Source organism: Sander vitreus, chromosome 11, assembly GCF_031162955.1.
Source record: "Sander vitreus isolate 19-12246 chromosome 11, sanVit1, whole genome shotgun sequence".
Lineage (NCBI taxonomy): Eukaryota > Metazoa > Chordata > Actinopteri > Perciformes > Percidae > Sander > Sander vitreus.
In genome coordinates, this window is record NC_135865.1 from 3,224,939 (window position 1) to 3,242,914 (window position 17,976).

General features: G+C 40.9%; 1 protein-coding gene across 1 annotated transcript in view; it reads right to left on the reverse strand.

Moving 5' to 3' along the window:
* The window catches only part of LOC144525797 (inactive dipeptidyl peptidase 10-like), a 90,907-nt gene that overhangs the window by 57,647 nt on the left and 15,284 nt on the right, over positions 1-17,976 (reverse strand). The window contains exons 4-5 of the mRNA XM_078262862.1: positions 5,236-5,347; positions 4,816-4,911 (exon numbers count right to left, since the gene is read on the reverse strand). Of these exons, the coding sequence (XP_078118988.1) occupies positions 4,816-4,911; positions 5,236-5,347 (208 nt within the window). The remainder of the gene's footprint in view (positions 1-4,815; positions 4,912-5,235; positions 5,348-17,976) is intronic.

The window sequence follows — 17,976 nt, forward strand, 5'->3', positions numbered from 1 at the left end:
ATGACAACCAAATAAACAACAGCGCAAGTACAGCAGTTGCTCCTCAGGCAGAGTAGTCTCGCATTGCCAGACCTTCCTCCATAGTGCTGCGGAGGAGGGTCTGGCTAGTCCACACAGCATTCTGGGATGAGAGAAAAACGTGCTCTGGTTTATTGGCATTTCTTTAAATCAACCACAATCGTCTTTATCGGCACTAAGCGCCGGATGGAGCAACGGTGCCTCTGCAAAATAGCAGGACGAAAGCCTTAACGGCTAATTTACCATGAAAACCAAGCTCACGCGGGTTGGCTACAGTTGGCTACAGGCTACAGTAGCGTGGAAAATAGCATTATGGGCACTACATTTGATGAATATACTCTTTTATCAGACCAAAAATGAGACAAGAAGCTAACGTTAGCACACCCTGCAGTCCGTGTGCCTTACCCCCGCTGCATGAGATGTTATAACATTGGGGTTATCTCAGTTAAGGTTTGGTGACAACACATCTTTAACAAACCGGGGCCATGGATTTTGAAAGACATGGGCATTTACCAAGCAGGGAGACACTTACAAAAAATGCTACTGAGTTGCATTGTGGGAATTGTATGATCCAGTGTTTTTGGAGCCTTATATTGAAGTGACAAAGCCCTTTAGAGGCCATAAGCAGAGGACGAAGTCGGTTGATGTTACTGGTTAAGAGAACATGTGACTTTGTCATTTTTGTGCCAAGTGGTGGACTGAATGAATGAATGAATGAGTTTTGAGATCTTTCTCATGGACTAAAAGTAGCAATACCACATTATGAAAATACTGCTCCGGTCAGAAGAAAGGAAGTCAAGTAATCACATGCGGTGAGCATGTACCCGCCTCACAATCACCTTTTGTGGCTAAACTTAACTGTCACATGACCTGCCGCCGGTCACGAATTGTAGTGCATACGTACGATACCATTTGAATCCACTCATGAGAATGTGTTGTGTACAGTTACTGAGTACAGAGACTGCAAATGACATTGCAAGCCAGAAAACCAAAACAATAATCCAAAATAGACTAAAATGCTCTATGGAGCTGAAGGGAACTGCAAAGTTTTCTCTGTTGGTCCATGACCATGTGTGACACCTTTCACAGTGCTGTGATTGAAACATAAACAACACTAATTAGTGCAGCTTCAAGTGAAATAAAAATGTATGATTTTTAAAATCAATTTGAAATAAAAAGTTAGAATACAGTGAGTGCTTGTAATTAATTACGTTCTAAAGTGGATGCACCTCTTTCACCATGCATGTTCCTGTGATTATTGTAGCTGATAGTGGCAGTCATTCACTCTTATCGCTATCTGCCATAGGCAGGCTGTGGAAAAATACCAGTTGGTTGGAGGCAAACTGACTACAGTTTGGAGGCCAAGAATCGCAGCACCTGGCCAAGTACTGCTGAGTCATCGTATTGAATAATGGCCCTGTAAACACACTGCAGATAAAATATGATTATTTTGTGCTTTGGGGCAATGCAATTTTGACTTTTGCACCTTTGGGATCCCAACAGACCTAGAAATGAGTGAGCAGGGACTCAAAGGGCAGCCAGACTCTAGCCCTTGGCCAAGTGCTGATGGTGTGCTGAACATGTGAGGTTACTGAAAACAGATCCTGATTGTCACTGGCAGTTTTTAGGACTGAAACAACTAAAATTATTGCTGTTATAATAAATATAAAGTTAATATATAGCTTTGCACCTGAAAGTTTGACATTACATTTTCACCCTTTGTCTCTGCTTTCATTAGTTTTTGTTTGTCTTGATTTATTTAGTGTATGTTTGAAGAAAATATATTATGTTGTAATTGTAACAAGGCCTCCAAACCATACGCCCATAGCATAGCGGTAGTATAAGAATATTTGCATAGGAGACACAAAACAATAACACAGTGGATTGACACATTCCTAAATGACTCACTTGTACTACAGCTATTGTTTATAAGACATTTGCAGTCTTATAGTTTCAGCTATATAGCTTTATCATCAAGCTATTACACAGGTGAATTATATTTGTCATCATAGCCGCTTTTTATATGTGTATTCTTCCTGTCATTTATAATAGCTGCACGGAGTGCTCCATTTGTCCATCACTGAAATGGTGCTAAGTGTGATCAGAGAAGCTTAATGCATGAGCATAAAGAAGAATTGTACAAATAATACAAGGAAATATGACACTTCAGTATGGTGTACTTAGGTTTAAGTAATTTGCAAGGCTTTAGTACATTGAGTTTTCCTGCATTAATCAATATTTTTTAGGGCTGTCAAAATTCAGTGATAATAACAAGTCAACACAAATTGCTTTTAACGGCACTCATTTTTTTGACGTGCCATTAATGCACGTGCTTTCTGTGATTTGGGCCTCGGGCCGCTCCGAAATTTGGGAAGCAGCAGCAACGTTGTGTATGGCTAGCAGAAACAAACCTCCTTGAGAGAAGTAGATGAAGAAATAGGTCTTTTGAATGGCAAGTTCCATTTCAAAGCTCTTCCAGATGGTTCTCTCCACAAGACTACAGTTATTTGCATGCACTGTCGATGTAAACTGAGTTACCACTGGAGTATTTGGTTTTGGCATTTGATTTTGAAGCATTTATTGGTGATTTCTCACGGTAGAAAGTGCGGTGACGGGAAGCCCAAGTGTTGACGCCTGCGCAGTATGCTTGTGTTTACGTCAACAGGTGTATCGGGTGCAATCGAGCATCTACCTTTGAAGCTAGAGGGCTGCATATTTGCCTTGCATTTAACAGGTGGACACAGGTGGTCCAAATGAATATGTGGAGTTGGGCGTGGTCTGCGATCACCTGCAGTGGAGAGAGGTGTGGGGATAGAGCAGGAGAGCAGTGTCAGGTGAGTTGATTGTCTCAGCTGTTTGTTGTTATGCTAATTAAAGCTCTCCCTTTTATATGCAGTAGCGTGCTGGACCTTCTGTTGGGCTGCCACACACCACAGAGAAAGGACTGGGCTGTTGGAGAGTGTTTTGTTCATTTTGTTAAACATTGGACAACGGACCGTGCGCCTCAAACGGCCCAGCTACTGGTAGGCACACTGTTTTTTCATATATAGACGTGCCTAAAGGGTAGCTGAGATCGTTGATTGGATAATTATCTGCTGCCTAACTAATACCTATTAATTTACAAGATGCAAATGTAATTGATTTACACTGTCAAGAAAATCTACAACTATTCTCAAATCAATTACAATGACGACAGAATCACAGCAACCTTTCACCAAGGCAGTGGCTGTATTCTCTGTTGTTCTGAAGGAGTCATTGAGAGTTGTCAATGCCATTCCTTCCTTTTTCAAGAACCACTTCACAACAAAGATGTTTTGCTGTCGCCAACCTTCATGGGAGAAGTATCATACAAAAACATGAAGAAAACATATCTAAGGTTACATAAGGAATTTTGTTCCGGTGCATGTGAGACAGGCTGCATTTGAGAGGGATAGGTTATTGCAAGATCAGGCTTTCAGAAGTGGAAAACTGAGTGTGACTGAGCTGACAGCAGTCTAACAGCCGGATTTCAACCAAACACATCCTCGCAACTCTGGTGCTGTACATTAACGTGGCATAAAAAAGCCTCTAAACGTAATCCAAGCAGTGATTGTTTGAAATCGTGATGACAGTATTAAAGCATACCTTTTTTAGGAGCAATGCTTTGTTATGCCTTCGTTTTCATCAGTTTGTAGGATAGGGGAGTAATTGTTTGTGGGAGAAACCTTATCTCAACCTTTCTTGCTTTATAGTCCAAACTTCACCAACATGTCAACTAAATTCTGAGACATCCTAGCCTGGATGCCAGCCGAATTTAGCCCCGATCACAACATTTGAGGTCGGGTAGTTCGGTCTGGACTTGATCCGTTGTGGAGCAACTATGCTCCAACCAGAGCTGTTTGGACCAATCAAATTGTCAGGGCGGGCTTTATACGATGATGGACAGATGATCAACAGTAACGTAATCAACCACGTCACCAAAGAGCGCTTGGGTTGAGTTTGGAGAATTGAGATGTGTATATTCCGCCATTGCATCTGTTATAGAAGATATCGATAGCGCATTCATTTTAAAATCCTCAACCGGCCCGTCTCAGCTCGACTAAAACCAGCTGATGATATCGCTGCGACTCAGCTGTTCAAGTCCGCCCAAAAGCACGGTAATGTTATATGGTCGCGCAAGAGAGTGACTGAAGAGAGAGAGCACCCAGTGGCGCTAGAACAAAGCCGTGAATCAGAGAAATAAAACATGTTTTCGCCGATTCATCGCTAGAAAGGCAACTGTAGCAAGCATCTCACTATCACTAACGTTATCCACATTCATATTTACACGAAACAAATGATATATCCAGCTACAAAAAAGTCTAGAAGTTAGGACGTGCAAAGAGGTTGCGATGGAGACAATGCACTGTCTTGTCTCGTCTCATTGGTGTTGAGTGGTTGAATTCTGTTGACAGTTGAATTCCGTTGCTCTGATTGGTTGTAGGTCTATCCAATTGAGTGCAGAGGCATTTTCTTTCCTGGTTGGGTTGAAACACACCCCATAATCACAGCCCAATGGAACAATATCGGATTCATATTCTGACTAGAATCTGAGTATGACCACGTCAGGCTAGAGACATCCCGTTCTTGGACAGATTTAATTGATGCCCATGAGTTCATAGTTTTTGTAAGTGCAGCAGATGGGCAGATATTATTGAAATAAATAGAAAAAAGAAGTAGTGTGATAGAATGTAAGCTGGGATATTGCTGAATAAACCACATGTGACAACCTTTCTATACTGCCTTAAGAACTATTTGCAGTGTTTGTTCCATACTTACCACTGATCCACTTTGCATCAGGATCATGTATTTGGAAGTTTCTTTGAAAGAGGTCATCCAGTGTCAAATGTGAACCAAAGGGTTTACCACCATCATCTACAGAATAAAAGAAAACATATTTAATATACCATCAACAATTTATAAGCTGTCAATAAAATTACAATCAAGTCTTAAAATTCAGCTACAAATCGTTTGAGAAAAATCCGAGGGTAAATCAATAGCACAGCTATGTTATCACATGATCTGCTCATACATACAACACACACAGCAGGACAAAGTAATATGACTAGGAACAGGTGGATAAGGGAATATTACATAATAGCTCTTTTGCATCGGGACAAAGCTGCATTAACATGTTTCCATTAATTTTCCACAAACTGTGTGCCTGTGATGATCTAATGCATCTGCAGGGAGCCTCACCTTTTGACAGCAGAACAATGGACAGACCAATGAGAGACAGCACGGCCACAATAACCAGCAGGGAGATGCCAATGCCCTTCCAGTTTTTATCTCCCCCAATAGGCCCAATGTCCTACACAAGAAGAGAAAACAAAGCATGTCAATAACAATCAATCATGTTAATAACAAAATATCAACACCCAGGAAAGAAATGTGTGTGTGTATATATGTGTGTATGTATGTGTATATATATATATATATATATATATATATATATATATATATATATATATATAGCTAGCACAACTTCTCCCTTTGGGCATTAATAAAGTAGGCTATATATAAGACTGAAAGCACCAGCTGTGCTCTGTAAACATGTGGAGTTTAAGTTGCTAAAGCATAGCAGTGTTTGTCCCTGGGATCCCTAAACTCCTCTGAACAAAGGAAAAAGTTCTATATGCACATTTAAAGCATGTAAAGTCTAAGTGTAATCATATTTAAGTCTGTCTATAGTAGGGATGTTAATAATCAACTGTTTAACCGTTGACTGACAATAAGAATGTTGACGGATTAATACTATAAGTTGCTAACAGTTTTAAAACAATATGATTAAAACTATTTTTCATGATAAAGGATATATAGGCTCTACAATGTATTTACTAACTGCTAGGTAACTTGCTAGTGCTAATTATGCACTAGCAAGTTGCCCTTAAGCTCTTTTTTATTTACCTGTCCGTGTCTCTCTGCTGGACGGCGCTCACAGCTGAGAGCTACCTGAAACTATATCATTGAGGACTGGCGGGGTAAATCAGCTGTCCTACACACAGAGTATAACAGGCAGACACACAGCTGACAACCTCGCAGGTGAATGCGGTGGAGACGGGCTCGTACATACACATCGTGGGACTTATGTTCGGTCGCACAAGCGGTTCCACAAAAGTGGCTACATGTTTCCACGATAATGCACGGAACATTGTGGCTGTGCGACCAGTACAAGTCCGCCATTGTCTGCGTTATGTGGAAAGTATATGTCCGAGTCTCCCGGACTGGTGAACTGGGTCTCGGTTAATGATCAGTTAACGAGGGTCAGCTATCAGTCAGAAAATAAACTCTAAATTAGCATCCCTAATCCATATAGGACCATTACGACCACAGCAAATATTGGTACAAATCAGAGCTGCTTATTGTTTGGTTTCACACAGTGTAAAAACTGAGCAGCAACTGAAGAATCTACCAAACAAGTTGAACTTCTTTACAATTCCCACTGTCTTCTCATAATACCTGAATTCTGTCAAGTGCTGCAGGGACAGTGTTGGGAAGAAACTGAAAAGGACCCCCAAGGTATTCTATCCTATTTAAAAACCATGCAAACTTGGTTGTTGATTTGAGGATAGCTTGGGGGATCAATACACAAATGCACTGCTCATTGGTCTCCAATAAAAAGCCCACATTTAGGATAAAAAGCTGAAAACATTTCTTACAGAGCTGAGCAGATGGTGGATGATGAATTGCTGGAGAGGTGTGACTGAAACTGAGTCAGCCCAAACCAGAGTGTTGGATTCCAAATCATCCAATTCAGATTTTTATTTTCATTATAGTGACTTTACTTAATCAGAGTATCTAGAGATGTATTTCGTATATCTAAAAATGTAAACAAACATAGTTTGCCAAAAATTGGATTTGCATATTTGATGGAGGTGATACAATACGGAAAATCCCATAAAGTATTGTTACAGCCTAAGAAATGAAAAGTTTCTCCTTTAATATGTTATATGGCTTTGCATGAACAAATATTCCTTTTGTTTTCCAAAAGGTAATTCAATGACAGGTGATGTTAACTTGGAAAGTAAAACCTGAAGCCTTCTCAAATCTGGTACTTGAAAACCAAAAAAAAAAAAAAAAACAGAACTCTACTTGTTCTTGCTTTACTTAGTGTTTTCCTTGTAAATGAGTAGACCTGCTTCTTGGAACAAACCCAGAGGCTTATGGAGTCATCACTGCTCCTACTGCAGAACTTGATGAAAGCTTCTCAGTGTAAACAGGGCAGAACAATTCTCTGAAGACCAGGCCCATTTTTGGATGTATCTCAAACTTTTTATCTTCTATCTGACATAAATTATGCAGAGCAGTGTTCTAAATAAATCTTACTCACTTACAGAGCCCCAAGCTACTGAAAACTCATCTGTGTATTTATGGATCTATTTGCTTTTCATTATTTTCATTTTCAGATCAGATTCACAGATAAATATCCTGGAGCCTTGCAACTCTAATTTCCCCCCCTAGTTCTACTCTACAAAGTTAGCCTCACACCTAGTTCCCACAGCTTCTCCATATTAAAGGGATACATCACCGATTAGCATTAAGCTTTGTATCAGTAGAAACCCGGTAGTATTTTCAAATGACTTCAAGTGCTTCCCTCCCTCATGTCCCCCTGAGACTAGATTTCTCTGTGTTGTGGGTCTGGAAAAAAGCCTCTGATGACACAAAAATCGTCATTTAGCGTCATCGGAGGCATTTTTTCCCACAGTCTGTGGACTACAGCCAGCTAGTTCCGCATGTTTTCAACCCACCCATAGGGGGTTGGACTGTCGTCTTTACCCGAAGTGAGCCGCAGCGAGTCGAGTGTCAGCCATCTTGGAGCTAAGCTACAGCTCTCTTTTCAGCAGCAAACTTTTACAACAATTATGTGCAGTCAAACTACCGCACGTGTGTACCACCGGGATACATTAGTACAGATCGGAGAATATGCAGGAAACGTTATTACAGACGGAATACTCGACACACTACGCGAGCTTCGCCTGCTACGGAGACCAGCACCTCAGCCTGCGGTGTCGCTTTATCCCGCTAGCCGGGTAAGGGGACATCCAAAGCTGTGAAACGCGGAACGGGGGCAGGAGTATGAGCTAGGTGGAAAGCTAACGCTAGCCGGCCACCTGACTCATCCATCCTGCTTGCAAGTGTCCTCTCATTAGACAACAAACTGGACTATATCCAACTTCAAAGAAACTCCTAACGCAAGTTCAGAGACTGCTGTGTTTTTGTTTTTGTGGAAACATGGCTGAACAACAGTGTACCGGACTCCGCTATCCAGCTACCAGGCCTGCTAGCCTTCCGAGCAGATGCTGCTCTGTCGGGTAAGACTCATGGAGGTGGGCTGTGTTAACACGGACACGGACTGGTGCAGAAATGGGGTGCTTTTATCCAACTACTGCTATTCCATGCAAAGTCACGGCTGTGTTTATACAGCCTACCAAGCGCTAATGCTACCAATGCGTTAGCTGAACTTTATGGAGCCTATAATGTGTGTGCACTAAATGTAGCCTGTTTCGTATGTCGTTTTTATATATTTTAAATGTGTAACACCACTTGACCCACAGTGAAACGTTGTTTCATGTATATGGTTGAAATGACAAAACACATTTGAGTTGACTTGACTGTCTATTATGTCTGTAAACGGTAGGCGTGGCTTGGAAGTGGACTCGTAGGGAAGCGAAGCAAGTGCATTCTGGGAGTTGTCTTTCATCCACATGAGCCAAAAATACATTTTCTGGCTTTTCTCGGTCTAGAAGGCACCAACTTCTCAAGAAATTTCACATTCCTACTACATAAATGACAATTTAATACATATTCATCTTTCCAGCAGTGAAATATCCCTTTAACATTGTGCATCGCTCACAAGAGAAAAGTAATTTCCCTCCAGTCTAGATTTAACATCATTTTGTTTGTTTTGTGTTTTGTTTGGCCTCATTAACTAGAGCAACCCTCATTACACATCAGGAACACTATTTGCCATTGTGATTTCTTCATCAGATCATTATTCATAGACCTCCAGTGATACACTGAGCTAACAGGTCGTTATGTTCCTGATAGTGTACATTTTCATGTGCTGGAATTCACTTGTCAGCCCCTGCTGTGAAAATGTGCTATAAAGAGTTGTTCAAATGCTGCTATATGTCCATTTTGAAAACCATTTAAATGACCACTGAAGAGATCCATTAAATATCTCCATCTACAATTTAGAGGAGCCAATTCTGAATATCCAGCTCCCAACCAAAGACAAACCAAATTCACTTTAGTTCATTTACAAAGAACTTGCAAACACTTCAATAAGCAACAATGGATAACATATGTACACCATAGCCCTCAACAGTCCCGGCCCTCCTCCGAGAGAGCTTTCCGGAAGTAAGTTTCCCATCCATTTCTCCAATCGACTTCTGGAAAAATCCGTACATAAAGAGTTTTAGACCATGCCTTAGGCTAACCAGCTACATCATGACTCATTAGCATACAACATATCATTTTGAGTGAAAAAACAAACAGAAATTCCAAAAGTCAAAGGTACAAGACGTACATATTTTCATTTCCGAGCGAAGGAACTACTCAGCCCATAAACCACCGCGCAGCACTGAATAATATAGTCAAAGACCCAACCGTGAAAGAGCCTCTTGAACAACTTCCAATCCGACGACAGCCTCATACACGTTTTCCTCCAAAACATAGTGATTTTTATATAGTGAATGTACAGTTAATAGCAGGTCTTTCAGTAGTAATCGTGTAAATAATAAAATGATTGATATGACGCATACAGTATGAAGGCTACAGTAGCCTAGCTAAAGTGAACGGATAATGTTAACTAACGTTACCAACCTCCCTGCAAAACTCACCACAACTTTGTAGGTCTTGTCCCTCATGCTGGCTCTTACAAAACCCACAAGCTGACCCTCGGACACACTACATTCAATAACGTGACCCAATTTTAAAGTGGTTTTCACCCCTTTGGACACTCTTGTTCTCGTCCTTGAAAAAAGCCATCATGGCAGCCAAGGAGATCATGATTGCATTGATAAGTCTACCGTGCAGAAACGCAACACAGGTTTTTTTTCTTCTTTTTATTAAAGATCGTACAGTAGACAGTAACGTTACAGTAGCCTACACAGTACAGCAGCAAAGACTCAGACTTTCGCGGGGTTTAGGGTTTAACCAAACAGTTACATGAGTTCCATCAATCAGAGGCATCACTGTGGGGTTGTGGGATTGTTCAGGATTGTGGGTAATGAAGTACTTATCCAAGACATTGCGAATAAGTCCTTTATCTCAAAACAAGGTTGGTGCCCCATGAACTTTTGGCGTCTATATGAGCATATACAATCGCTCAGTCATGTCGTAACTAGTTTTAAGTCTACCATCGACGGTTATGATTTTATGGCTTATACTCCAATTGTCAATGGAGAAATTGTATTGTATTCTTACTTCCAGAATCGCCTCTTGGTGGGACTTTTGAGGTCTATTTTGACTACAAAGTGCCATGGCATTCATTTATTTGAACTTTTACTGACCTGACCAATCGGTAGTAAATATAATCCAACTGTCCCACCCGTGTTTTCAGTTGCGACAGAGGCTACTGTAGCAGTTAGGAGGACTTGAAAACTGAAATAATACATTTTTGACCACAATGAAACTAAATTGTACCACCTTCTTCTGGTGAGTTTTATTTACAATATCCAATTGTCCATACTACTACCCAAACCCAGATCCTTCGCGGGCCTCTCAGTCCACTTCTCTAGGTCGACTGTTATGTACACCTGTGCTGCTCCCATTCATGCTTGTCGCCATTTTCATGACCATTATTTTTTATGGTTGTAGCCAGGTATCTAGTTATGTATCCAGATTCGTAATCCCACCTACAAGGCTGTAATTGGTTGATGGATTCTTCTACTAATACCATCAATACTCCCTACGTTGAGAGGATTATTAGGTAGAATCTCTAAAATACTTGACCTGAAAAACACTCTTCTTACATGTTGTCCACACCTGTTAAACCAGTTTGCTCTTGCCTTTGAAGCAAAAAAGACAAAAATATTTTTTAAAGATGCCAATTCAAGGTCTTACTGTTTGTCAGCACCATGCTAGAAGGCTTGTTGGTTGCAAAGCAACACTGTCTTACAGATACCAAATTATACTGTATCTCAGCTGCTCACCTGTCAGGAGAGGCAAAGCATTCCCTCTGACGTCGAAAAAACTGAAGTGCACATGCTATTTCTGACACTATCTTTGTGACAGCAAAATGTGATTTTACTTCTAGTGAAATGCACTCAACAACTATGACTTTGAGTTCATGAAAAGCGCTATATGAATTCAAATTATTATTATTATTATTATTATTATTATCTGTAGCATTGTGCCAGGTGCTGTTTTGAAGACAAGGGCGGACTGGCCATCTGGCATACCGGGCACTTTCCCGTTGGGCTGCCGTGCTTTTTGGGCCGACCGTCGACAATTTTCTTATTTTTTTATTTAATTTTTCTTATTTTTTTTGTCCGGCCCATAAAAGTAGTAGGCATAGATCGGCGGCCCATTTTTTTTTTCAATTGACACTGGGCTGCTGGCCCAAAACACTTTAGTCAGAAATATCACAGGCTAGGTTTTTTTTTTCTGACAGACGCAGCCCATGAAACATGTAGCTCAGCGGCCCATTGGTTGTTTTCTTAATTGACACTGGACTGGCCCAATCATATCTTTAAACAGCGCCCTCTTTGGGATTTCTGCCTGCATGCAGTTCCAGTGTGCATCTGCCAGGCTAGAATAGTGATAGAGATCATGGAGAAGAAACGCAAAGGAGGTGCAGAGAAGCTGCATGAGAAAAAGAAACGGGCCCTTTAGGCAGACGCTGCCAAATGTGTCAAATTGACAGGCATATTTTCGGCAGTAGCAGGACCTTCATCAGCTCCTGTGGCTGATGATAGTGGTGGTGGTGTCGGCGACAATGGCATGAACAGTGAGGAGGAGACTCAGGAGGAGAGGGACATAGATGAGGGAGTGAGGGTAGAACCTGCAGTACAGCAGAACTCCTCTTAAAACACTTCGCCCCTTGATAAAACTGAGCCAAAAACAAGTGGTGGACAAACTGTTGATAACATTGAGGAGTATACCGTTTTATTGTATTAAAAAATGGCACTTTTTTTAAGTATTTAATGTGTCAACTCTCACCGATTCTTGCTTACTCATTACATGCAAACTCGAAAAAGAAAGCACGTTTGTGTAACTTCACTCTGTGACATAGAAGCAGCATACATCAGAAACATGAAACAGCAGCTGATATTTATCACGCTGTGGTTTCCTGTAAGTCCTTCAGGCTGAGAGCATGAAAGCTGCTGGTGTCCAAGGCTCCAGCTCTGTTTCTACCAGAGATAGTGTTCTCTGTGGTTGAGAATCAATCAGAAGCACAATTCAGTAAACGTGCAATTCACAAAGAGATTTCTCTCTTTATAAAGATTGAAAATAAGTTGAAATTATCTTTTTTTTTTCTCATGTTATTCATATTCATTACATTATGTGGTCCTATTTTAGTCAAACAATTGCTCTTAAAAGTAATCCACCATATATTTGAGCGGGGACTGCCCATTGATCCAACGGTTCATAATTTTGAAGCCCCAAATAAGTCCAAAAATGTCTTGTGAACCGAAAGCCCATTTGTCCAACAACCCATTGTCCCTAAGGCGTATTGCTCCGAAGGGCCGCTTCTCAGAAGTTATTCTACACACTACTTATTATGCACATATTTCCTGAGAAACGGTTCTTTGTTTTTGGGATAACAGACAAATGGCCTTCTGGTCCAATGGGACATTTTTATTGTCCCTATAAGGACTTCAAAATGATAAGCCTCACACCATTTGAGCAACCCTGTGTGGAAAAAAATTACTTTCCAATTAAACTGCATTTTCAATTACATTTTCAAGGGAAACTTATTTTCCTCCATACCAGTGACAGGCGTGCGTTGTGAAACGGTTGCAGTTTTAAACATGTTAACTTTCTCAATTGAACTACCTGGCTAGGTTGAAGCAACACAACTATGTGGTTGGGTTATGGAAAATATGGTTTGAAATAAGTATGTTATGTAACTTAATAATTCATGTGGAATGCACTTTAACTGTATTGGAATGTTATTTTTAGGGGACAGGGCTGATTTTTTTTTTTTTAAACACAATGCAACCAAACTGAAATTCTACGCAACGGTAAGTTTACTTATCAAGGCAATTTGCAAGGGAAAAATGTGTTGTTTCAAATGCCAAATTGTGACACTCCTTGTATAAAACATTTTAAGACCTTAAGATTTGGGAACATCCTGGATACAAAACGTTACATATACATTTCCTAATATTCAGTTCTATTAACAGTGCTACAGAAGGTGGAAAGTGCCTTAAACGATTGATGGCTTAAAGCCACGACATGAAGTAAATCCCCCTGTGACTCCTTTTCAGTGAGCTTCAAAATAAGTTGTATTTGGTCTGTAAGTCAGCCTGAGGTGGTCTCTACATTCTTCACTATTGCCTATGGCAGGGCCGGGCCAACCAGAGGGTGTAAGGTCTGTGATTAACAAGAGTATACTGAGGATAATTTTCCAATTTATCTCAATGTATGGGTTGCAAAAGTCTGAGTTCAGAAGGCTTGTATCATGTGGACGCGCCGACAGTTTTGTTATTTCTTAGAATTCCTCATGGGGGAGACAGAAACTACGCACTTTAGCTTTAAGCAACAATTACGACTGGTATTTACCTTTTTATAGTGTCAGTGTCCTCTAGTAGAAGTTATAATTATCACGGTAGCAAAGCAGGAAGTAAGGTAGCAAAGTATAAGAGCGCCAAATTCTGCATAAGGTGCAGGTTGGGGTTGTGTATTAGAGTGCGGATCGGGCCGCATTTTTCTGTCCGAGCCCGGCCTGCGTCCGACAGAGCAGTAACCGAGCCCGGCCCGAGCCCGACGGGCATTAAGATATTTATTTCCGAGCCCGACCTGAGCCCGACACAGTTAACATCAAATTTTTTTTCTCATATTAATGACACATGTACATTTGTAGGAAGGCATTCGGAAATGTCAACAGATGAGCGTATCGGCGCACAGGGGGCAACAAGCGCACGTTAACACAGGCGAGCACCTACATAATAAGATTTTGAAATTTTAATTTTCAATATCGCGCTGATGTGACCGAGCCCGACCCAAACCCGGACATCATTTCTAAATATCTGTCCCCGGCCCGGCCCGTCGGGTACCACCGGGTTCTGACGGGCTCGATTCGGGTATCCATCCTCTATTGTGTATTTTTCAGACAAACACAGACACCCTTTCTCTCAGGAGACCCGCTGATTGAAAATAAAAGTAAATAGCGATTTCATTTTTTTTACTATACAGAACAAACTGAAATGTCACGTTCTGGGTTAACCAGAAGTGACGTAACATAACAAATGTCCATGATTTTAACCTACACCATGATTCTTCCTTGTGTCAGGGTATGTTGCAGAAATACAGAATACACTGTCACGTGTTATTTTGTATAAGTATATAAGCTTGTCCCTCTGGACATAGGGGGAAATACATTGTATTGTAGATACTCTATTTACTACTCATTCAATGATGATGTAAATTAAAATGAGTCTCATATATCCTGCCAAAATCTTACCTGGGACTAATTCAGCTTAATTTCCGGTCTTAAGCGGTCCTGGAAGCTTGTTTTAGAGTGGTTTTGGCCTCATGGATATTATACCTATCTATCCAGACTGACTTTAGCACTCATCTGTTGACAATGACAAGCTAAAGAAATGGAGTGCACCCTGTGCCTCAATTCAATATTTTACTGAGCACTTTGGCGGACGGGAACAACATTTACATGATGAATTGGCAGAGTGAAATATTCATATAAATATCCCAGAGGCTGAATTTGAGAGATAATATATCACCTTGCTTTGAGTGTAGAGCTGGGACCACTTGACATTTCTGTCATATAAAAGCAGGGAGGAATGCTGTGCTTCAGCGGTTATCCAGGACACTGAATAGTAAGAGAAAGCATGAGTGGGAGATGTCCTTTGGGTGTATTAAAAGGCTTGCAAGGTTTTTCTATGAACATTGTAATCTTTGCAAACAAGATTTTGTGGCGACAGTAGCTTTGTCGCTATAAGGACATTGCTTGGGGAACGGAGGGTGGCAAGGGGATGCCAGTTCACCTCCTGGTCACTGCCGAGGTGCACTTGAGCAATGCACAGAAATAGAGCTGGGCGATATGGAGAAAATCATATCACGATAGTTTTGACCGGATATATTGAGACGATATTATAAGGTTGACTATTGGAGCTTTCACAAAATAACACAATATGAGTTTTGATAAATAATCACTAGTAATGTGGATACAATGACTAAATGGGTAAAGGCAAATAAAACAGCTAAAACAGTCAGTTCAGAAAATGACCACCTTACTGTAATGCAGCCTTTTAAAACAACACTTGTGTCATATCACTATATTATTGTTATGATGATAGTACCACATGTATCGATGTCTATACAATATCGATATATTGCCCAGCCAACAGAACCCTCAACTGCTTGGGGTGCCTGAATATCTCCCGAAAAAAATAAATAATGCATGTCTATGGGTTCTGTGTGTGTGTGTGTGTGTGTGTGTGTGTGTGTGTAACTGAATCTGAATTTCCCCAAGAAAGATTGAAAAATGATATCTTCTTCTAAACCTAGGGAGATAAAGCAGTTTGGTGCAGATGGTGCAACAATGGATTCATTACTCATCTCAGACAGAAACGGGGTCATCTTCTGCATACAGGTACAGATAAAGTTACCAAGATAAAGTTCTAAGTCTGAAGCTGTAGTATTATTAATTTCACACATCCAAATACACTGAATGACATGCTGTATAGCATAATATACAGGTACTGGTCATATAATTAGAATATCATGAACAAGTTGATTTATGTCAATAATTCCATTCAAAAAGTGAAATTTGTATATTCTATTCATTCATTACACACAGAGTGATATAAAGTAATGTCTCAGCAGTATTCACTCAGGCACAACTAGAGAATGAATGGGATGATATTTAAAAGGTGAGTCCCTTTGCTGGTTAACATGAACTAAACTAAACAGAGGGATTCCAAACAGGCTTAGTGATTTAGTTCACTTTGAAAGGGTTCATGAACTTTGGCTCCGTTTTCAGAAAATAATTTCTTGAGGGGGTACCAAGGGGTCCCAAGGAAAAAGATTATAATTTATTTTCAATATAATTCCATCTATTAGTAGGCTAACACATCAACAAATGTGTTGTATTTGTAGTTTAAGGAATAAACACAAACGCTGCTAGCTAATACATAACGACAATAATGTTACAGCATATTGAGGGGGTTAGCGTACCCCTCGCTGTGTGCAGCCTGAAGAAAAATAAAATACCTTTATTCTTATGTTATCATATGTCCACTTGCAACAAGTTTGTTTTCAGTCGATAGCTTCGTTATTAGTTATCAGCTATGTCCAGCAAATGCCGAAGGAAAGTTAAACACAGACGTTGCATTAATAGAGACCACTCGGTCTGTGTGAAATATGTAAACTTTTAATTAGGCTAATCATGAGACTCTACGTAGATGTCTATGTAGAGTGACTCTACACGTCACTCACCAGAAACCTCGTCGAGCTCGTGCCCTGGTCTATAGCAGCAACCAGCGGATCCATCATAAAACACTCAAAACAAGATGTTTAACACTACCAGCTTGTGGATATGAGCTTTGCTGGGATCCACGGCACGAGTGTGGTTTTCTCGAGGTTGTGGTTTGACACAGCCAGCCCAGCCACAACACGGCTCTGTGGGTGTACACCGGAACCGGTCGGTGTTGACGCACTGATTGGCGGTCTGTCTAAAAGGCGTCGCCACGCTCTGTCCAATCAGGTTTGGGGGCACGTTCTCCGAGGTCGCAGGGAACCTATGCAGGGAACCTATGCAGGGAACCACCCAACCTACCAACCATACAGGTGCTGGTCCTATAATTAGAATATCATGAAAAAGTTGATTTGTCAGTAATTCCATTCAAAAAGTGATTGTGATGATTATAACTGACAACTAATGAAAATCCCAAATTCAGTATCTCCGAAAAGTAGAATATTACTTAAGATCAATACAAAAAAGGATTTTTAGAAATGATTTTCTATAGGGTTAAGGTCAGGCGAGTTTGCTGGCCAATTAAGAACAGGGATACCATGGTCCTTAAACCAGGTACTGGTAGCTTTGGCACTGTGTACAGGTGCCAAGTCCTGTTGGAAAATGAAATCTGCATCTCCATAAAGTTGGTCAGCAGCAGGAAGCATGAAGTGCTCTCAAACTTCCTGGTAGACGGCTGCGTTGACCCTGAACCTCAGAAAACACAGTGGACCAACACCAGCAGATGACATGGCACCCCAAACCATCACTGACTGTGGAAACTTTCCACTGGACTTCAAGCAACGTGGATTCTGTGCCTTTCCTCTCCTCCAGACTCTGGGACCTTGATTTCCAAAGGAAATGCTAAATGTACTTTCATCAGAGAACATAACTTTAGACCACTCAGCAGCAGTCCAGTCCTTTTTGTCTTTAGCCCAGGAGAGACGCTTCTGACGCTGTGTCTTGTTCAGGAGTGGCTTGACACAAGGAATGCGACAGCTGAAACCCATGTCTTGCATACGTCTGTGCGTGGTGGTTCTTGAAGTACTGACTCCAGCTGCAGTCCACTCTTTGTGAATCTCCCCCACATTTTTGAATGGGTTGTTTCACCATCCTCTCCAGGGTGCAGTTATCCCTATTACTTGTACACTTTTTTCCACCACAGCTTTTCCTTCCCTTCGCCTCTCTATATTAATGTGCTTGAACACAGAGCTCTGTGAACAGCCAGCCTCTTTAGCAATGACCTTTTGTGTCTTGTCCTCCTTGTGCGAGGTGTCAATGGCCGTCTTTTGGACAGC